This window comes from Schistocerca piceifrons, chromosome 1 (genome assembly GCF_021461385.2).
Source record: "Schistocerca piceifrons isolate TAMUIC-IGC-003096 chromosome 1, iqSchPice1.1, whole genome shotgun sequence".
NCBI classification, from domain to species: Eukaryota; Metazoa; Arthropoda; class Insecta; order Orthoptera; family Acrididae; genus Schistocerca; species Schistocerca piceifrons.
In genome coordinates this window covers 197,049,388-197,072,121 of record NC_060138.1, presented here as the reverse complement: position 1 = coordinate 197,072,121, position 22,734 = coordinate 197,049,388, and the positions used below count along the sequence as shown (strand labels likewise).

Genomic DNA, 22,734 nt, shown 5'->3' with positions numbered 1-22,734 from the left:
GCACTAGCCTGTCATTAGGAATCTTGCTTTGACGCCAATGACATCCAGTCTGCCATCATGTATACTGCACAGTATCATTAGTGTTACATTTGTCAGGGAGAAGTTTTGAACATAAAAGCCATGCAAATACATAGTAGTAGTTAAAATCACGAGACAGAACAAGAAACTCAAGCCAGCTTCAAAAGAAGACCAATTCCACACAATCCTTGCGTTCAGGTACTCCGCGATGTGCCTTCATACAACTCCCAATTGACAAGCGCTGTCGAATAATAAATAATGTTTAACCTACTTAAAGGTGTTGTTTTTAGAAAGAAGCGCGGTTTATTAATTCTTGAAGAGAATCTGTTACGATCGTATTGAAAGTTGTCTGTTACATTTTTCAATATTTGATTATTCGCGTAACAGCTCCCCCCCCCCCCCCCCCCCCCCCCCCCGCAAAAAAAAATGGTTCAAATGGCTCTGAGCACTATGGGACTTAACTTCTGAGGTCATCAGTCCCCTAAAACTTAGAACTACTTATACCTAACTAACCCTGGACACCACACACATCCATGCCCGAGGCAGGATTCGAACCTGCGACAGTAGCGGTCGCGCGGTTTCACACTGTAGCGTCTAGAACCGGCCAGCTCCCCCATGTTTACTGCAAATATAGAGCTGCGTTCCTAGTTATCGATGGCGGCCGTCATAGCTTTTGGCGACCCTTTTTTGTTCTGGTGAGCTTACGAAAAGATCTTACCTTTCAGTCTGACGGAGCAGTACAGCCCACACGAAAGGGAGACAGATGTGTGCCCGGAACTTCAACGGGGGGTCTTTGGAAGAAAGGTGATCTCTAGGAACGCTGTTTACCGATACCTTTGTGTTCTAGCGAGCTTAGCAGAAAGTCTTATTTTGCAGTCTGATAGAGCGGTGCAGCCCATACGAAGGACTGACAGATGTGCCTCACGAACTTAACCAGGAATCTATTGAAGAGAGGCGACATCATTCTCGCGAAATCATGGGAAGTCGGAGAAGCGGAATCAGAAGCAGACCTTATGACGCTTCTGCTGCCACCATCGTATGTTTCGGATAGGGATCACGAGTATAAGATGAGAATGATATTAGGTTGCACACAGAGGCATTTACACCGTCACTTGTCCTTGGATATACGCCGATGAAACAAGACGGGAAAGAGATAGACTTTCACAAGTTCAATATTCTTGTGGGCGTGGAACAGCAGCAGACAAGGTAAGTAATGGAAATGGAACACTAAAGCCTTGTTTTCAATGTATTTATTACTCAGGCGACTAGCTTTAACGCTGCGTTTGCGTCATCTTCAGTTCTTACGATAAACCGAATAAGTACCGGGTGGTCAAAAAGTCAGTATAAATTTGAAAACTTAATAAATCACGGAATAATGTAGATAGAGAGGTACAAATTGACACACATGCTTGGAATGACATGAGGTTTTATTAGAACCGAAAAAATACAAAAGTTCAAAAAATGTCCGACAGATGGCGCTTCATTTGATCAGAATAGCAATAATTAGCATAACAAAGTAGGACAAAGCAAAAATGATGTTCTTTAGAGGAAATGCTCAATATGTCCACCATCATTCCTCAACAATAGCTGTAGTCGAGGAATAATGTTGTGAACAGCACTGTAAAGCAAGTCCGGAGTATGGTGAGACATTGGCGTCGGATTTTGTCTTTCAGCATCCCTAGAGACGTCGGTCGATCACGATACACTTGCGACTTCAGGTAACCTCAAAGCCAATAATCGCACGGACTGAGGTCCGAGGACCTGGGAGGCCAAGCATGACGAAAGTGGCGGCTGAGCACACGATCATCACCAAACGACGCGCGCAAGAGATCTTTCACGCGTCTAGCGATATGGGGTGGAGCGGCATCCTACATAAACATCGTACGTTCCGACAGGTGTTTATCATCCAGGCTGGGGATGATGCGATTCTGTAACATATCGGCGTACCTCTCACCCTTCACGGTAGCAGTTACAAAACCAGAATCACCCATTTCCTCGAAGAAAAAAGGCCCGATAACGGTAGATGTGGTAAATACAACCCATACTTGCAATGGAGTTTCCACGACAGTTCTAGGAATTTCGGTAGCCCAAATTCTGCAGTTGTGGGCGTTGACAGACCCTCGGAGCGTGAAATGAGCTTTTTCGGTTCACAACACGTTACTCAACCAATCGTCATCTTCTGCCATCTTTTGAAACGCCGACACCACAAATGCCCTTCGCTTCACTAAATCGCCACGTAACAGTTCATGATGCTGATGGATTTTGTACGGATAGCATCGGAGGGTACGCCTCAGTGCCAACCAAACAGTAGTGTATGAAATGCCGGTGCGACGTGCGACTGCACGAGCGCTGACTTCCCCGTGCATAGACGAACCCGCTACAGTCTCCATTTCTTCCTGAACTGTCTCAGCAGCATTACGCCTTGTGCTCGGTCGGACACTACGGGGCTATCGTCTAAACAACCCGTGGCTTCGAACTTAGAAATCATTCTCGCTACAACTGCATTTGTCAACGGACCTTTACCCGTTCGAATCTCCTTCCTGTGGCGATAGGATCGTAACTCTGAACTGGCACATTCCCCATTCTGATAATACAGCTTCACTAAAAGCTCCTTTTCAGGTAACTTCAATATGCTGCGACTGCTGGCGCCTCTTATTCTCTCTCGCATTAGAGCTCCTTTTATACACGATAGTCAAGCGCAGTCACTGACGTTTTTCTGTCCAGCGCCATCTGTCAGACATTTTGTGAACTTTGGGTTTTTTTTTTGTTCTAATAAAACCTCATGCCATTCCAAGCATGTGTGTCAATTTTTACCTCTCTATCTACATTATTCCGTGGTTTATTAAGTTTTCAAATTTATACTGACTTTTTGATCACCCGGTACTTCCAGTCACTGGCTCATGTATCGTAGAACCCATACAGCTACTAGGTGCCACGTACCGCTATTGATCAGGAGTGCATATTCCGACCGTGTAGTCACTATTGTCAAAAAGAGCTGATGGTGGTAGGAAGCTACCGCCGCTACGCACTGTGTAGTGAAGTATGTGTAACGGATGTGGATGTGAAGAATGTAATCATAGCACGTGTGATTTCAGGACGTGGTGAGGTTCTGGCTGAATAAGGGCGTGGACGGCTTCAGGATGGACGCAATTCCGCACCTGTTCGAGAACGAGAGTTATCTAGACGAGGAGTGGGCCGGCCAGTACACCAAGCACCAGCCCAAGACGTACGAGATGGTGCAGCAGTGGCGGGCGCTGCTCGACTCCATCAACAGCGAGTAAGTCCGGACACGCCAAGTGCACAGTCCAATAAAGAAATCGCAACGACTTTGTGAACTGCTGGAGTTTGTACTCAATGAAATAGCACCAAATTCCCTCTTAATCTGTGAATTTCTATTTCATTTGCTCCTACCTTTCCGAGTCCTTCACATTTTTCCTCAGGCTCTGTGCCTTACCTTCTTTTGCGTATATTCTGTTATTGTGTTAGTTCATATTTACAACAGTTTTCAAAAGTGCAAAGTAAAATTGTGCACTGCTCAAATCATAGAATAGTACTATCGTATGACTGCAAGCCTATTAGTCATAGCTACTGAAACTAAACCAAACTGGACCCGCCAGGTTAGCCGAGAGCGCTACTGCGCTGCTTCCGGATCGAATCCGTCTGGCGGATGTGTTTTTAGGCGGTTTTCCACATCGCCCTAGGAGAATACCGGGCTGGTCCCTATGTCCCGCCTCAGTTACACGGCTCGCAGACATTTGAACACTTTCGTACTATTCCAAGGATTACACTAGTCTCAGGCAATTGGGGTACACTAATTCCGTCCTGGGGGGTACGGGGTGGCGGCAGGAAGGACATCCGGCCACCCCTTCCGCTAACATTGCAAAATCCGATTAACCATGCCGACCCTGCCTACCTGCGGGAAAAGGCAAAAGCGAAAGAAAGATAGAACTGAAACTAAACTAAACTAAACTCCGCCCGAATAGGTCTCAGAAGACCCTAATCGAACTGACCGACCACCGTGTCATCCTCAGACTGTAGACGTCATTGGATGCGGGTATAGAGGGGTGTGCGGTCAGCATGCCGCTCTCTCTGCCGTTCTCTGTTATTAGTCACACTTACAAGTACTTAACTCAAACATTGTTAACAGCTTTTAGGGATACGAACAAGAATGATCACATAGGACCAGTTGTACGATACGTAGATATCAGTCTTCGACACACTGGTAAAATATTGGGAACGTTCAGCCATCCCCAGAAGGAGATTGCTCACAAAAAATTTGTCAGACTCATTCTATAACATTTTTCGTATCAAAGAGGACTAAAAGGGGATACTGAAGGTACGTAAGAACGAACAGCACTTATAGTCACAGGTTTGAGTACAAGAGGATGTAATGAAAATTCTAAAATACCTCCATTGGCGGCTGCATGAAGATAGACGCCAGTTATTCTCCGCAGTTGCAAGACGGATCACACCGCCAGATAGCAGCGCCTTCGATGATGCAAATGCGAAACCCAGCAGTCTGGTGGGTTGCCGCCCGCTGTGGCGCTCGTCGTACCCTGTCGTTTACGCCGAGAGTAAATCACAGTAAGTACAGGATTCCAAGCCTTCCCCAGTTGTGCGGTTAATAAGGTTTTCCACCATGCGAAACCAATGGACTGCTTTATAATGGAATTCCAAAAGGCTGATATACACTATCTGACCAAAAGTATGCGGACACCAACTAGTGGACATTAGTGTGGAGACTGTTCTTATGACGGCCTGAACTCTGCTGGAGACATTTCATCGACGCGTCTGAATGTCTGTGAAGGAATGGTAGGCCATTCTTCCTCAAGAGCCGGAACCAGAAAGCTCATGATGTTGGACGCTGAGGTTTGGAGCTACGTTGATATTGTAACTCATCCCACCGACTTCGTATTGGGGCTCTGGACAGGCCAGTCCATATCAAACTAATTGTCCACAAACCACTGTTCACAGACGTTGCTTTACAACAGGATGCGCTGTCGTTCTAATACGAACAGTCATCGTCTACGAACTGTTTCTGTATTGTACGCAGTAGACAATTATGTAAAATGTGATCATATCGTCCCGTTTCTTTTATCATTTTCTTAAGCAGAGTAAACCACGAAAATCACCCCCACACCGTACCACCACCTACTCCTTACTTTACTGCAAGCACTATACGAGTACGTTATGGCAGATAATGTTCTACAGGTATTCGGCAAATGGAAACCCTTCCATCGGATTGCCGCAGGATATAGCATGATTCATCACTCCGGATCACTCTATTTCAGTCGTCCTTTGTCCGGTCGCGTCGCTCCTTCCACCAGTTCAAACCTCGGTTAGCAGTGATCACAGAAACGTGTGGATTACGAAGAGCAGCTTGATCATTGTATTCTATTCTTTGTGACTCCCTTCGTACAACCATTGCGCTAGCTGGTCTGCTGGCTGCACTTTGAAACTCACTAGTGATTCATTCTACTGATTCGATGTGACTGTCCACAACACCCTGCGCATTTCTCGATGGTTCCTGACTCGCCATGTTTTAGCTACGATTTTTCCTTCCCGTATCATGGTTCGGTAGAGTAGTATATTCACGAGCCGCCAGATCTGTACAGAGGAGAATGTGCCAGGCGCTGCTGTTTTTTTAGTGGGGGTTGTCTCACCAGCAGTTCCCGTGTCTGGATCGTTGGATGAGCTAAGTCGTCAGATGCATGTAACTGCAGTTTCTGTCCATTCATCACCATCTGAAATCACAGCAACATCACCAGCAGTCAGCATGCGCAGCTTTAGAAGGTTTGAAATGTCCGTGATGGATTTGCTACTCACGCTACATCCAATGATTAGTCCACGCTCGAAGTCAATGAGCTCACCTGATCTACCAGTACCGCTGTTACTGCTTTTCTACTGAAACACGTTACCCCCATCTGCTTTTATACTAGCGGGTCGGCCTCGCGTGACATCCACATTCCGATTCCGCAATACTACAGGGGTGTTCAAATGGTTCAAATGGCTCTGAGCACTATGGGACTTAACTTCTGAGGTCATCAGTCCCCTAGAACGTAGAACTACTTAAACCTAACTAAGTACATCACTCACATCCATCCCCGAGGCAGGATTCGAACCTGCGACCGTAGCGATCCCGCGGTTCCAGACTGTAGAGTCTAGAACCGCTCGGCCACTCCGGCCGGCTACAGGGGTGTCCAGATACTTTTGCGAAGATGATGTACGATGTTCAGCAATGTCAGACCTCGTCTGTCGCAAAATCCGACTGCAGCATTGGTGTTCTACGCTGGGTACCTCCACTGTACGTGAGGTCTGACCTATATAATGTATACCACACAGACAAGGAATTTTGTGTTATCCAGCCTTCCACAACACTAAATCATCCTTCATCAATCCGAGAACATCTTTAATTTGGAATTTCCGGAGGATCCTGCCTACAAATGTTGCCAACTCCCAGAAGAAAAGTTGTGGATTTTGCTGTCATACTACCATGTTAGATTCTACATTTTGATGGGTAATAATGCCTTGTTCATTTGTCAGGCGCACTATCCACTTTACCTGAAGACTGCTCTTTGATGTGCGGAATATGTATGTATCCTTTGTGCAAATGGATTAAGCCCACCCAGGGTTTGTGAAGTGTGTTGGCATCTCGAATACCGTCAGTATAAAGACATGTTAATAGGATTATGCTAAAATGATTGACCCAGAAAGCCATCATTCTTCCGTTTGACTAAGACAGCCAAGAACAAGAAACAAACACCTCTTCTATTTGCATGATAAACGAGATATTCTTATGAATGACGTTGAGATGGGGCAGAAACTCCACTATTCTGTCCTTTCCATTTTGAAAGTGTCATCAGCGTAGCCTAAAAATCAATAGCTTTAACTGCTGTTTATTCCACGACTCTTTTCTCAAAATCGCCTATAAAAATAATTGACCGCCATGGAAGAATGAGGGCTTCCCATGTCGATCCCGTCAGTCCATTCAAGAAACTTCTTTGCTAAACGCGAAATAGTTTGAGGTAAGAGTATACCGCAGGAAGTCTGTGACGTCCACTTGAAATTCATTGACAGTCATTGATGGAGACTTCGAGTAGGACCCTTGTAAAAAGGGATACCACATCAAAGCCAACTAAGTATTCTGAGTTGTTTAGGAGTACTTCGACATAATGTTACTAAGAAATTCCGATAACGCTCTTTCGGACCTGTTTTATTTCAGCCCTCCGGCACAGTGTGTTCAAAAAGGTGTCACAGGGTACAGTACTGGTGGAAACTAGATTTGAAGACTGCATTGGTAACACCAGTTCCCGTCAGTTCACCAATATTAAGTGTTGCCGCGCTTGGCTAGCACTTGGATGAATGACCGAGCGCTATTGGCAAGCGGGGTTCTCTTAGGCCTTGAGAGGCCAGTTGGGGAGCAACATGATTGAGATAATGGCTGAGAGAGAAGTGTGGTTACGGCTTGCCCCTCCATATCCGCATCCAATGAAGCATGTCGACTCAGGATTATACGGCGGTCGGTCGGCCCCGTTGGGTCTTCCGAGGCCTGATCGAACGGAGACTGAGAAGAAAAGTTCTTATAATTGTATGTCCGGAAACCGATACCTGTTGAGATGCGAGCAGTTTTACTTGTGGCGAGTAAAGTTTAGTATTCGGTGGAGTAGGCCGTCTTACAGTTGCAGTTCGCTACACGACGAATTACCAGCGGTATTGGAGTAAGTGACCCTTGCAGAAAGACAGTGACTGTGATTTGTGCACGACGGGCATTCCCTGGTTCTCTATAGGTCGTGCGACGGTACGTCACCGCAACGTTACGTGGACAATGGGATGGTCGAGCGGATCCAGTAGTATGACCTTACGATCATCGGACATGAAACAGTTGGAATCCCGTCTATAGCCCATCTAAAATGTGCAGGCTTTAGAGGAGCGTGTGACCAATTCATGTGATACAATCCGAGAGGAGCCAGGTGTATTTCAATGGATGCGTGATTCACTGCGGAGAAGGCTTAAAGTGTGTAACAGAATGCGTGGTAACTATATATAGCACTGTCTATAGCGTCCACTTCTACGTAACGAGCAAATGGAAATGAGAGGACAGACTGCTCCACATTCGAACAGATATTGGTTTCTGGCCATATCATTACAGGAACTTTTCTTCTAATTTGAGCCAGTTTTACCTCCTACATCAAAATGTGACACATTTGTTTCAGCAAGGGGTATCTCTCTGAGAAAAATGCAGAAGGTAATTCTGTCTGCAGGGCGGTGATGGTGACGGAGTGCTACGGGTCGATGGACGAGATCGCAGGATACTACGGGAATGCCACCAGCCCTGGAGCGCACTTTTCTTTCAACTTCCAGCTTGTCTACGTGGAGGCCCAGAACTCTGCCTCTGACGTCAAGAATACAATCGATGTCTGGATCGACGGTGCTAAGAGGCTAAATCTCTGGAGCAACTGGGTGGTAATGTCGATAATCTCCAATATGTCTCTGCTATGTTGCCATTTCGTTCCATTTAGCACCCTAACGCAACTAAGACATTTAATATCATTAATATTTCTTCTTGTAGCTCTTGTATTTCATCTTCTTGTTTCATTCCTGTTCTTCGTTTTCGCCAGTGAGAAATTTATTTCTTGTCATTGGCTCACTTTGTATGTTTAGGTAACTTTTCTGTTTTCGTCTTAAAGATTTGTGTTGATTTCTTTATGTATCCCACATAGTAGTTCCTTTCATTTCATGTACTTCCCTACAACTTTTGCTGTACGATTCCTTTGCCATATAACCAGCTCAAATTTAATGAAACAAAACATTGTCTTAATCAATATACTTACTATTTTGGTTATCGATTTATGCATCTGGACAGGTCATCTTCATCCCTAAAAGCAGAAAAGATTAGGATGTAACGTAACGTCATTCTTTCAGACAAACTACCATTTGGAGCAGTAGTTTCACATCCGCAGATCATCTGTCCAGAAGACCGAAACTAGTAATGAAAATAATAATAATGAACTTGCTCTTAAAAGGGATTTTCTTTTTACCAGTAGTAAAACAAAGTTCTATAAGACAAGACGTCTTCAGTTATATGATCTAATCTTACGTCACACCTTTTGTCAGATTTTAGAATATCATCCCTCTAGTGCGAACGTGTATATTGTGTATTGTGAACCCATGATTCGTTTTCACACTTAAAATATCGGAGAGAAACTGATATAAAACTTAAGCGTCTTTTTTCGTGTTTTTATTATATAAGCATTCCTATACTTCATCCTGGTATTCAAGTCAACATAAGTGGTCTTTGTACAGCTACACATTTGCTTTGTCTGAAGTATTAGATAAAAAGAATTGTTTAGTGTAAAACGACCAACAACGCTGCCTTTTTTTCGTACTGGTGCTTTTTCTCCTGTTCTGCAAAATCATGTGTAATGTATTCTAATAGTACTCCCCATAATTATCAGCTAAGTGTAGAATCGGTGATAATAATTAATTTTCGTCGGGCCTGGTGGCTAGTGGTCAAACGCGTTGCTGGAAACTCATAGGTCACGGGATCGAATCCCGGGTGGACCACAAAACGTAATCTTCACCTCCCAACCATGTGAGCAATCCCAAGGAACGACGGGGCATTCGGAGTCGACGTTTAAATGTAGGTCCCCATACCTAGGGACACACAAGTTGCCACAGTAGCGCCCAACTGAAAGTCTAATATCCGGCCACTGAGCCACACGAAATTATTAATTACTATTAGTTGTTATCATACGGTCTTGCTACAGTGGTAACAACGGTTCCCGTCAGATCACCGAAGTTAAGCGCTGTCGGTCTGGGTTAGCAGTTGGATGAGTGACCATCCAGTCTGCCGAGCGCTGTTGGCAAGCGGGGTGCACTCGGCCCTTGTGAGGCAAACGTAGGAGCTACTTGATTGAGAGGTAGCGGCTCCCGTCTCGGAAACTGACACGGCCGCGAGAGCGGGGTGGTGATCGCATGCTTCCCCATATTCGCAGCCAATGACGCCTGTGGGCTGAGGATGACACAGCAGCCCGTCGGTACCGTTGGGACTTCATGGTGAGTTTGGGTGGAGTTTAGTTTTTAGTTTCTTTATTTGTTGTTAACGTACTTTATAGAAACAGCCTCCTGACGCTGGTTCTTGCTGTTAACGTACAATTTGACTCGCCCCACCTCTGTATATTACCGTAAAATGGGGTGAACGGAAACAGTTCTTAACTTTAAAAAAAGAAACTGATAATTTTAAAAAGAAATAGGATAGTCAAAATTGTGATTATACGTCTTGAGCCTAAATTTAAATTTATAATTAGATATGAGACCTAGTTCATGCTTTTATAGTATACAAAATTATATACTCCTCATTTTGGGGCAAGGATAAAACACCAGTGGTAATACAATTATTTTTTATATTTTGTGGCCTTTGGGATGACTAGGAGCATGCCAAAATCTGTTTTGAAACTAGCAGTATAAGACAGAAAATTTATCCGGTTCAAAAAAGATTTATTCGGTACAAAAAATAAAAATATTGCATGAACTGTGATTTTTTATTCTGTTTTCCCAATAAAGATTGTTAAATCTAATTTTCCTTTTGTAACATCAAACTGATGAACTTGGTTTTCTTGTTAATAACTTAAGTCATTGATTTGATGTTTAAGAATGGTGTCTTTGAACCTACAAATCGTATCCACCGAAGAAACGAAGAGCTTTCGAACACCTTTTCCTTTACTAAAAAAATGAGTCCTTGTCCGTTAACGTGTTTAATCGACCTCGTTTTTCTTTCTTTTCTCAGCATTACCTTTGCTTTCAAAATAACAGATTTTACGTGTATACTATCTACATGACTCCTTCGTTTTCTGACATACTTTAATCACAGCGTAATATCTTGAGAACAGTGCCAGGCGGTTCTTCATTTTCATTAAATTCTTGGTTTCTCCTGAAGAAACACAGAGGATTACTGTTTCTGTCCTTCCCACAGTTTCCGACGACACAACCCCCAATTATCTGAAAGGCAAGTCATATTGAATTATACTTCAAAACTGCAGTTTTGGTTAACGAAATGGGATAACGAATTTCCTTACCATGTACTTAACTGAAACAATGCAATTTAGATAATTACTTACAAATAAAATTCTGCCTCGTGATGACTGGGTGTTGTGTGATGTCCTTAGGTTAGTTAGGTTTAAGTAGTTCTAAGTTCTAGGGGACTGATTACCATAGCTGTTAAGTCCCATAGTGCTCAGAGCCATTTGAACCAAGGAAATTCAGGACCTCATCTGATGTCTGTCATAAAAAAACTTCAACTGACAGTGTCGCCACCTTTGAAACTCATATTTCCCTAGTAGTTTGTTTCACTACCGAGCCTAGACAAACAATTCTTTGAATGGCATTTATATTTATTTTCTGAAAAGATAGCTTAGAAATTTTTTGGAAGTTTTGTTTCTATTTAACCACTGTTTCTATTCACTCCATTTTACAGTGCCCTTCATAACAGGAGTGATGGAACATTATTAGTGAATGAAGACTAGAATGAAACTTCCTGTTAATTTAAAACTGTGTGCCGCATCGGGACTCTAAACCAGTACCTTTCCCTTTCGTGAGCAAATGCCCTGACAATTTTCCTTCGGTCAGTGCGCCTCTCTTACCTTCTCTTGCACACTTTATGGGAGTAGTGCTTATGGAAGATAACACATTGCAGAGGTTCTGCGTCCGATTTCCGATCCATCATACAGTTTTAAACAAAACAGCACACACACTGCTGTGGAGTGGAAGATCTGTTCTAGAGTGAAAGGGCTGTTTCACTGACGTTCCCACTACAGGCAGGCAACCACGACAAGTCTCGCGTGGCGTCGCGGGTGGGCGTGGACCTGGTGGACGGCATGAACATGCTGCTGACGCTGCTGCCCGGCACTGCCGTCTCCTACAACGGCGAGGAGATCGGCATGGAGGACTACAGGGACTTCCAGACCAGCGAGGAGCGCGACTACGAGCGGACCCCCTACCAGTGGGACAACTCCACCAGCGCAGGTAGGCGCCTCCCTTAGGAGAGAGGTCTGTTCTCAGTTTATCTAGCTCAAGCACCAATACTCTATGTTGCTTTCCACTTGTCGGTGCGGTAAATACCAGGCGCACGTGATTACTCACACTCACCTCCACCCAAACAGGGGAACATGTTGTTGGCGTGCAAAGCCTATCGGACAAATCACATTTTTAGTCCTTACACTATCAGGTCAAAAGTATACAGACAGCTATTAGAGGAAATTAATAGGGGGCGCGTCGCCTCTTCTCCTTAAAAGGGCCTGAAATCTTCTGGGGCCACTTTCAGTGGCGTGTCTGAATGTCTGTTGAGGGCTGGAAGCCCATTCTTCCTCAAGGACCGAAAACAGGTATTGATTTTGGACACTGGGATCTGGAGCGAGGACCCAGATTTAACTCTTCCTAAAGGCGTTCAGGTTGGGACTCTGGGCACGCAACTCCATTTCACCTACGTGACTGTCCACAAACCATTGCCTCACATCTGCTCCTATATGACAGTGCGCATTGTGATGTTGCCACATACAAACATAGTCCCCAAACTGTTTCTCCACTACATGTACTACATAATGCATTAATGTTTTCTTAAGCGCAATAAGGGGACCACACACAAAGCACAGAAACTCATCCATTTCGTGACGCCACCTCCTCCTTAGTTTGCTGTTGGCACTACACGTAATGGCAGGTAACGTTCTTCAGACATTCACCAAATCCAAACCCTTCCATTGGATTTCCATTGGGTATGGCGTGATCCATCACTGTAAAACACTCTTTTCCAGTCATTGTTCAGTGGCGTCGCTGTTCACACCATCAGGAGACGCTCTAGTCCGATACTCTGTTTAGTAAAAAGAAAGGAATAAATACTATTACTCCAGCAGAGACTGAGCAGTGCTGCTGCATGGTGGTGGCAAACAGCACTTGGCAGAGCAGACCGTCAGATGCGGCAAGCCCTTTGTGTTTCACTGTTCTTGCGACACGTATGTAGGAAATGAAAACCGCAATCGACTAATTTCGGACCACTCTATCGAATACGATTGAAACCGACGGAAATTTTCCCTTGACACTGGGCGTCCCATTAAAGTGGTAAGCTGTATTACTTTGGGCCGATTCGATACATACCCTGCAAAAACGAAATTACTGGTATCGGCCGAAACATCAGAGATAATGGAACACTCTTCCAGTGCATATATACACTGAAGCGCCAAAGAAACTCGTGTAGCCATGCATATTCAAATACAGAGATATGTAAACAAGAAGAATACGGCACTGCCGTCGGCAAAGCCTACGTAGGAGAACAAGTGTCTGGCGCAGTTGTTAGATCGGTTACTGCTGCTACAATGGCAGGTTGCCAAGATTTAAGTGAGGTTGAACGTGGTGTCACAGTCGGCGCACGAGCTATGGGATACAGCATCTCCGAGGTAGAGACGAAATAGGAATTTTCTCTAACGACCACATCAGGAATCCGGTAAAACATCAAATCTCCGACATCGCTGCGGCCGGAAAAATATCCCGCAAGAAAGGGACCAACGACGACTGAAGAAAATCGTTCAACGTGACAGAAGTACAATCCTTCCGTAAATTGCTGCAGATTTCAATGCTGGGCCATCAACAAGTGTTAGATTGTGGATCCATTCAACAAAACATCATCGATATGGACTTTCTGAGCCGAATGCCCAATCGTGTAGCCTTGATGACTGCACGACACAAAGCTTTACGCCTCGGCTGGGCCCGTCAACACTGACATTGGTCTATTGACGACTGGAAGCAAGTTGCCTGGTCAGACCAGTCTCGTTTCAAATTGTATCGAGCGGATGGACATGTACGGGTATTGAGACAGCCTCGTGAATCCGTGGACCCTGCATATCAGCAGGGGTCTCTTCAAGTTGGTGGAAGCTCTGTAACGGTGTGGGCGGTGTGCAGTTGGAGTGATATGGGATCCCTGATACGTCTAGATACGACTCTGATAGGCGACACGTACGTAAGCGTCCTGTCTGATCACCGCATCCTTTCATGTCAATTGCGCATTCCGACGGACTTGGGCAATTCCAGCAGGACAAACTGACACCCCACGCGTCTAGGATTGTTTCCGAGCGGCTCCAAGAACACTATTCTGAGTTTAAACACTTCCGCTGGCTACCAAACTCCCCAGATATGCACATTATTGACCACATCTGGGATGCCTTGCAAAGTGCTGTTCAGAAGAGATCACTAAACCCTCGTAATCTTTCGGATTTATGGACAGCCTTGCAGAATTCATGGTGTCAGTTCCTTCCAGAACTAATTCAAATATTAATTGAATCCGTGCCACTTCGTGTTGTGGCACTTCTGTGTGCTCTCAGGGGTCCTACACGATATTAGGCGGGAGTACCAGTTTCTTTGACTCTTCAGTGTATATTGGTATTCAGAGTCCTGCAGACAATCTAAAAGAGTACCGCACACAATACAGAAGCACATCACAATGTCAAGGTTGACTGCTTCTCTGTATGCAGATTGTAGGCGGGGATCGTTGGGTGAGAGTTAACTGCTTACTTGTTGCTTTGATCTATGAAAGCCATTTTCTACGATTTGGCGCTCTCATTTCTCAATGGTTTGGATTGGTTCAGGAGGTCATAAACAACGATATGCAAGGTCTCAGTGAACCGATGGATCTATCGCCAAAGAAAACACACATCTTATTGTTTGGCGATGCAGGGTTGTACAGCCACGCCACGTACCTTGAGTTCTGAAACGGGCTTGTCTGCAGCAAGACAAGCATAAATAGTGCGATGGCGTTTTGGAGTACCACAGACTGTCGGTACGGCGACCATTGTTGCTGCTTGGCATGGTGCGGCAACAGAGGTAGGCGGTCCGACTGTGGTGCACCAACGTCAACATTGGGCACAGGAAAGGCTCCAAGTCGTCTTTTCAGAAGAGTTACGGTTCCGTGTACAGTATCACGATGGCTACATCCGCGTGTAGAGGCCCTGAGGATAGTGAAAACTATGGGATTGCATTCGTCATTGTCATATCGACCCAGCACTTGGCGAGATGAATTGGGTTGCCATTGGATAAACAACACGATCAGCTCTGGTTCACACAGGATAGGGCAGCAGTCGTTATATTTCTGATGTGTTAAAACAGATGGCTGTGCCCCATCTTCGAGAGCTCTGTGATGATATCTTTCAACAAGGTAGCGCAAGACTGTGTGTCGCCAGTGGTGTCCTGACCTCCCTCGATCGGAGGATTTTCAACTTTTACTGTGGTCTGTATGATTTCCTGATATCTCATACACTGAAAATATTTGACCATGCAGTGCTGAGTGACTGGCGCATTACCAGTCTGCAGGCACTGCAGCTGACGAACTTTGGCATTCGGTTGGACCAGTATCTGTCATCGAAGCTCAGATTGACTAGATACCCAGTAGCGCTACGGCCATTTGAAATTACCTTCCCTTACGCCTGTGTGTGGATGGCATGCTGGGACGGCTGTGGAGTGTGAAAAGTACCTATCGAACTTACATACTCAACACAGAAATGTTACACAAGATAGTGAACGCCTTGTATAACTTTTAACCAACAATTGCGTTTGTTACACTTCCTGAAACTCTCTATGAACTCAACACTGTGGTAAATACAAATGAGAGCAATTCTCATTAAACATTAATGGTGTATATGAAGTAAATTTCCTACAGCACAAATTAAATGTTACAAGCAGGGCACCTGTTTTTTGCAATGGAACACCACCACAGTGAGAAAACAGTATAGCTATGTGAAGGAAGCTGGTCATATTTATTTGTTTACCAGGGTCCCGTGACCATTACAGCTGTAGGACAGAAATAAAAACATTCCTGATCATTAATTCATGAATTTATTTTCTCAGGTTTGTGTCACAATTGCATGCTATACAATTTATAGTTTGAAAAAAAAGTGACATTAGTTCGCGTATGTGTGGCTGAAATGACTGCTTAGTTGAAGCTCAGTGGTCTCAGAAAGAGTTTATCTGACTAACAAAACGAACATCGTTGACCGTACGTCAGTTAACTAACCAGAGGTTGGTACGCAGTTTTTGCTGTGTAGCCAGTCATCGGATCAGACATTCAAGTCACAGTGCTACCGACCTGTCTGAAAGGCTCACACCACGCGGAATGTTAGGTTCAGAACTTTGCCCACATTGGAGACGCCAAAATGGCTTCTCACATGTTTGCATCAACCCATAGGGAACCTGCTGTCGCTATACTCGAATTTCGAAGGCCCATGGAGAACGGAACCAGGCGAACTTTCAGCCTAACAGTTCTGCTAACCCACAGATCCAAATGAGATTTGTAAACAGTCCCATATTTAAAGCGCCAAGACCACCCAGGCTTCTTGGAACACATCTGCTCTGGCCCGCCCCAGATAAATTCAAGAATCTTCCTCCAGAAGCCTCTAGCTATTTAAAAACAGAGCTATGGAAATTATTTATTATTGCAAAGTGTTCTGTGACTGTATCCTACATTGTCGCTGCCCGAAGTGTCAGATCTGTGTGCTATATTTTGGACCATATTTTCTCCCAGATCATTGACAGTTTTAATCATGTATTCTTGCTATTACAATATTTACGCACAAAAATATAATTTCGTTATTTGTTGCCCTTCATGGTGCTCCAGATTTGATGGCCAACAGTGTATAGAATCGTTGCAGTGAGGACTTTCCTGGAGCAGTTGACCGGCGTTGCCTGGTGAAACGTTGTTGTGATGCCTCGTGTAAGGAGGAGAAATGCGTATCATCAAGTTTCCGCTGCAGCTAGTTTGTGCCTGCAGGTTTCTCGGACAATGCGACGACGTGGCTGCCCGTGAACCCCAACTACGTGACGCTCAACCTGGCGGCACAGAAGGCGGCCGAGCGCAGCCATTACCACGTCTACCAGCAGCTGGTGCGCATGCGCGAGGAAGCCGTCGTCCAGCAGGGAGATGTCTCTACCGCTGCTCTGGGCAGCGCCCTCGTTGTCGCCAGGTAAGGACACAGCAGAGCATCCTTTCAATCCTGTAAACACGATGATCCAACTGTGCAGGCAGTCCAGTTACCAAGCAGTCCAATTACCGCCTCCAATTACACTACTGGCCGTTAAAATTGCTACACCACGAAGATGACGTGCTACAGACGCGAAATTTAACCGACAGGAAGAAGATGCTGTGATATGCAAATGATTAGCTTTTCAGAGCATTCACACAAGGTTGGCGCCGGTGGCGACACTTACAATGTGCTAACATCAGGAAAGTTTCCAACCGATTTCTCATACACAAACAGCAGTTGACCGGCGTTGCCTGGTGAAACGTTGTTGTGATGCCTCGTGTAAGGAGGAGAAATGCGTATCATCAAGTTTCCGACTTTGATAAAGGTCGGATTGTAGCCTATCGCCATTGCGGTCCCCTAGAACTAATGAAACCTAACTAACCTAAGGAAATCACAAACATCCATGCCCGAGGCAGGATTCGAACCTGCGACCGTAGCAGTCGCGCAGTTCCGGACTGAGCGCCTAGAACCGCGAGACCACGGCGGCTGGCCGGCGTGATGGTATGGGGTGCCATTGGTTACACGTCTTCGTCACCTCTTTTTCGCATTGACGGCACATTGAACAGTGGACGTTGCATTTCAGATGTGTTACGACCCGTGGCTCTACCTTTCATTCGATCCCTGCGAAACCCTACATTTCAGCAGGATAATGCACGACCGCATGTTGCAGGTCCTGTAAGGGCCTTTCTGGATACAGAAAATGTTCGAGTACTACCCTGCCCAGCACATTCTCCAGATCTCTCACCAATTGAAAACGTCTGGTCACTAGTGTCCGAGCAACTGGCTCGTCACAATACGCCAGTCACTACTCTTGATGAACTGTGGTATCGTGTTGAAGCTCCATGGCCAGCTGTACCTGTACACGCCATCCAAGCTCAAATTGACTCAATGCCCAGGCGTATCAAGGCCGTTATTACGGCCAGAGGTGGTTGTTCTGGGTACTCATTTCTCAGGATCCATGCACCCAAATTGCGTGAAAATGTAATCACATATCAGTTCTAGTATAATATACTTGTCCAATGAATACCCGTTTATCATCTGCATTTCTTGTTGGTGTAGCATTTTTAATGGCCAGTAGTGTACTTTTCTTTTCATGATGTTACAACCCAGCATGGGTCTTAGCCTCTTCAACAAGTTTCCTCCATTCTTCCCTCACCAGCGCGGTTCTTCGCCATCCTCTAAGTCCGAGACATTTTATATCTTCTTCTACATCCACCAGTTTCGTTGCCTTCCTCTCTGTCTTCTTCCAGCTGGTCTCAATTCAATAACCTTTTTAGTTGTTCGGCCAGTATCCATCCAAAGGAGATGTTCAAGCCAGGCCATTCTCCTATGTTTATTGTTCTTATACCGTCAGATCCTTATACGAGGCGATCAAGCTCATTCTTCATTCTAGATCTCCTGAACTGCACTATAGCTCTTACACAGGATCCTCCGTTCAAATATCCGGAACAGCTGCTAATCAGCGCTTGTTAGCGTCCATGCTTCGCATCCGTAGCCTACAACCGGTGACCTCATGAAATCGAAGTTTCAGTAGTCTATTTAATAAACTAACGGCCGCCAATTTCTTAACTATTCTTTAAGAATTTTATGCACAGCAGGTAAGGCAGGACAAACAAAATACGGTGCCTGTCAAAAAAGTGGAACAGCGAAAGGAGAGCAGCAAACGAAATGAAACTTCAGGGCTAAGAGTGTATATGATGTCGTTTCAGTGATTTACAAAAACTTGTCAACATGAGCCCACTTATCAATATGATATTGCACATCCTCCCAAGCGGTCTAAGGCGCTGCAGTCATGGACGGTGCAGCTGGTCCCGGCGGAGGTTCGAGTCCTCCCTCGGGCATGGTTGTGTGTGTTTGTCCTTAGGTGAATTTAGGTTAAGTAGTGTGTAAGCTTAGGGACTGATAACGTTAGCAGTTAAGTCCCATAAGATTTCACACACATTTGAACATTTTAGCACATCCTCTGGCACGGAAGCATGCTCAGATTCGGTTGGGAAGGGTGTCATAAAAGCATTATATCCTCTCCTGAAACAAGCTGGATACTGGCATTCGGACGGACTAGATGGCCGGGCTGGTCCCATACATGTTCTACTGGGAACCGATCTGGACGTGGGAGTACCTCACCATTTTTTTTTTTTTTTTTTTTTTTTTGAGTCTTCAGTCTTCTGACTGGTTTGATGCGGCCCACCATGAATTACTCTCCTGTGCCATTCAGAATGAGATTTTCACTCTGCAGCGGAGTGTGCGCTGATATGAAACTTCCTGGCAGGTTAAAACTGTGTGCCCGATCGAGACTCGAACTCGGGACCTTTGCCTTTCGCGGGCAAGTGCTCTACCATCTGAGCTACCGAAGCACGACTCACGCCCGGTCCTCACAGTTTCACTTCTGCCAGTATCTCGTCTCCTACCTCCCAAACTTTACAGAAGCTCTCCTGTGAACCTTGCAGAACTAGCACTCCTGAAAGAAAGGATACTGCGGAGACATGGCTTAGCCACAGCCTGGGGGATGTTTCCAGAATGAGATTTTCACTCTGCAGCGGAGTGTGCGCTCATATGAAACTTCCTGTCAGATTAAAACTGTGTGCCCGACCGAGACTCGAACTCGGGACCTTTGTCTTTCGCGGGCAAGTGTTCTACCATCTGAGCTACCGAAGCACGACTCACGCCCGGTCCTCACAGCTTCACTTCTGCCAGTATCTCGTCTCCTACCTTCCAAGTTTCTCCTGTGCCATCTCAGAGTAGCACTTGCAATCTGTGGCCGCGAGGAGTGGTCTTGCGGTTTTGGGCGCCATGTCACGGATTGCGCAGACCCTCCCGCCGGAGGTTCGAGTCGTCCCTCGGGAATGAGTATATGTGTTGTTCTTAGCATAAGTTAGTTTAAGTAGTGTATACGTCTAGGGACCGATGACCTCAGCAGTTTGGTTCCTTAGGATTTCACACACATTTGAACATTTTTTTGCAATCTATGCTCTCAATTATCTACTGGATATATTCCAGTTTTTGTATTCCTCTACAGTTTTTACCCTCGACCTAACACAAACAGTTCATAGAGACACATACGTGTGTATGCGAGCATATCCTGACGAAATTGGCTCCATGATGCTGTCGCATGAAAGCTAACACATGACGTACAGTTGTGGCGTCAGATTTCCTTCAATCACTACTAGCCGGTACTTGAAGTTCTCCCCGATGGCTCAGCGCACCATGAAGTCATGAGTAACACTGCTATGCCTCTCGAAAACGTTGGAACCTCTCCCCAAGTCTGCCGGCATACTCGCCGACGATCTTCATCTGGAGTAGCTCAGATCTACAATTCATCTCTGAAAACAGTGCGACGCCATTCATCAGACATTCATGCTTCCCGACCACGGCAGAGCTCCAAATGCAGTTATTTGCGTTGTGGTATCAACGGCAGCCTGCTCATGGGACGGTAACTCCATAGTCCGGCTGTTGGAATCTCTGAGCAATGGAGAAAGATGACATGGAATGCAGCAGGTATCCATTACCTGTTCTCGGATGGCGATCGCAGATGTGAAGTGGTTACGAAGTGCTTGGTGCTGGCGACCCTGCATTGCAGTGGTCAGAGGTGACCGATCGGAACCTTGATGACGAGTAAGCCTGCCTCACGTTCACATGGGAGTTACTGTCACATCTGAATGCGTCACAAATCTGGAAGTTGCACGGTTGGACCAGCAGGCCAAATGTAGACCCACAATTAAGACCGTTACAGTGTCATGTGCTAGCAACTCTATCTCAGATAAGTACGCGGCATCTGCATGTCTTTCACTCTGATTACTCAGCACTCTGGTGGGCATTCTACTTTTCGAAGAGAATTGCGACTCTAGTCGTTTACATACGCACTGAGGATGTCTGTGTTTACGAAGTTACATTGACATGCAACCGTGTCTTCTAAGTGCTTCACTTTTTCTGTCAGGCAGCGTATATCCAGAATGAGAAAATATATCGTATTTACTACGTACCAAATTAGGTACGGTTTAGATGCCTGTTATTATAACAAATCTGGCATCCTTGTTCTGTATAAGTGCGAACCTTGTCCAGACAGATTTACTCGTTACAGATGTGTTTGCGCCGGCCGGTGCGGCCGAGCGGTTCCTAGGCGCTTCAGTCCGGAATCGCGCTGCTGCTGCGGTCTCAGGTTCGAATCCTGCCTTGGAAATGGATGTGTGTGATGTCCATATGTTAGCTAGGCCTAAGTAGTTCTCAGTCTAGGGGACTGATGACCTCAGATGTTAATTTCCATAGTGCTCAGAGCCATTTGAACCATTTGAATGTACTTGCGATGATCTGTTTTGGCTCATTCACAGAGCGTTGTTCTATTATAATTCATAGTGGCTTGCGTGTGAAATAAGAGCGTCGTCTCGGCAGAAGGTGTTTGTTTCCCGAAATTCGGACAACTAATTCAGCCAATAAACACTCGGTGTGTATAGCCGGTAGGAGACTTGAGGTAGGAATTACTTGCTGGTGTTTCCTTTCTGACCTAGGTCCTAAATGACAGTTCGCAGCGCGATGAGCTACAGGAAGATATTCTTCAGAACCTGTGACATTGCTGTGACACACTCGCTCACTTAAACCCTTCTCTAAGGACATTGCTGATCAGCAGCTCCCTCGAACGTAGTTGCACTCGTTTGGATCACAGTGCGACCGCAATTTCTGATCTCCTGTACAGATTGGAACCACTAGGCACCTTTCGTTCAGAACCATTCGACGAAATTTTGACATTATCCAAGGAAGATTTTTCAGCGCTCCATTTTTGTGTCTTCCTGTGGCCACAAGCATGACAAATGGTTGAATAAAGCAACAAAGGGTTCCTCTAAAGTCCCTCAATTCGGTGGCACCGGTCAACCTTTATTGAGAATTTTAAAAATGTTGTAAAGAACGTCTTCCTGTTGTTTGGCTTGCGAATTGTCGTTTCCGACCGCGAAATGTGTGGGAATCAACGCCCCAGGGAAAGAGGTGGTTTTATTGGCGCCCATTATGTCACTCTCTCCCGCCTTTTTGTGCTGATTCTTAGCGGCGGCGTGTCTAAATTGTTTTCCTCTGCCACTCGTAAAAAACCTTCCCTTGATTTCAGCGCTGGGAGTCGCGGTTCCGATCTCTATCGAAGACGCATCAAAGAAGGGGTGAAATGTGGTTAAGAGGGGTTGTGACGATCTTCCAACCGTGTGACACGTCCATGGAGCCATTGGGCGTAACTATGGTCAGATATGATGCCAATGTGACAGCGTTATTTTTTCAAGTATTGAGACCTCGGTGTCGTAGAGCCCAGTCGTGACGTATCAGGGAGCCACACTTTGCATCATTACAGAAAAGGTTGTACGGTCCTTCGAACCAAATTGCGGACTGTAGCGTCGCAATGGGTGGGAATTACGGGGTTTCGAAAAAGTGATCCTTTTATTCTCTTGCGCAGTGTAGTTGCAGGAGACTAGCAACAGAATTATTTTTCGCTGACAGGAAGTGTAATTATTACCAATGCAAACCAGTAAAAGAAATAAGACAGTGGTTAGCAGTAGTAGAAGTCTGCCTCCCCATCGCAGGGACGAGAACCCACAGGAGCTATTCTAGTGCACATGTGGAAAATGCACCCACTGAAATTTGAGCCCACGCAAAAGTATGTGAAATTTGCGCACAGTATTCATGG

The 22,734-nt window shown here is 45.5% G+C and overlaps 1 protein-coding gene across 1 annotated transcript in view; it reads left to right on the top strand.

Annotated features, from left to right (window-relative positions):
• LOC124800005 (maltase A3-like) overlaps positions 1-22,734 on the top strand; it is a 131,043-nt gene that overhangs the window by 85,664 nt on the left and 22,645 nt on the right. Inside the window, exons 5-8 of the mRNA XM_047262962.1 lie at positions 3,114-3,295; positions 8,280-8,481; positions 11,832-12,039; positions 16,823-17,015. Coding sequence (XP_047118918.1) covers positions 3,114-3,295; positions 8,280-8,481; positions 11,832-12,039; positions 16,823-17,015 — 785 coding nt within the window. The remainder of the gene's footprint in view (positions 1-3,113; positions 3,296-8,279; positions 8,482-11,831; positions 12,040-16,822; positions 17,016-22,734) is intronic.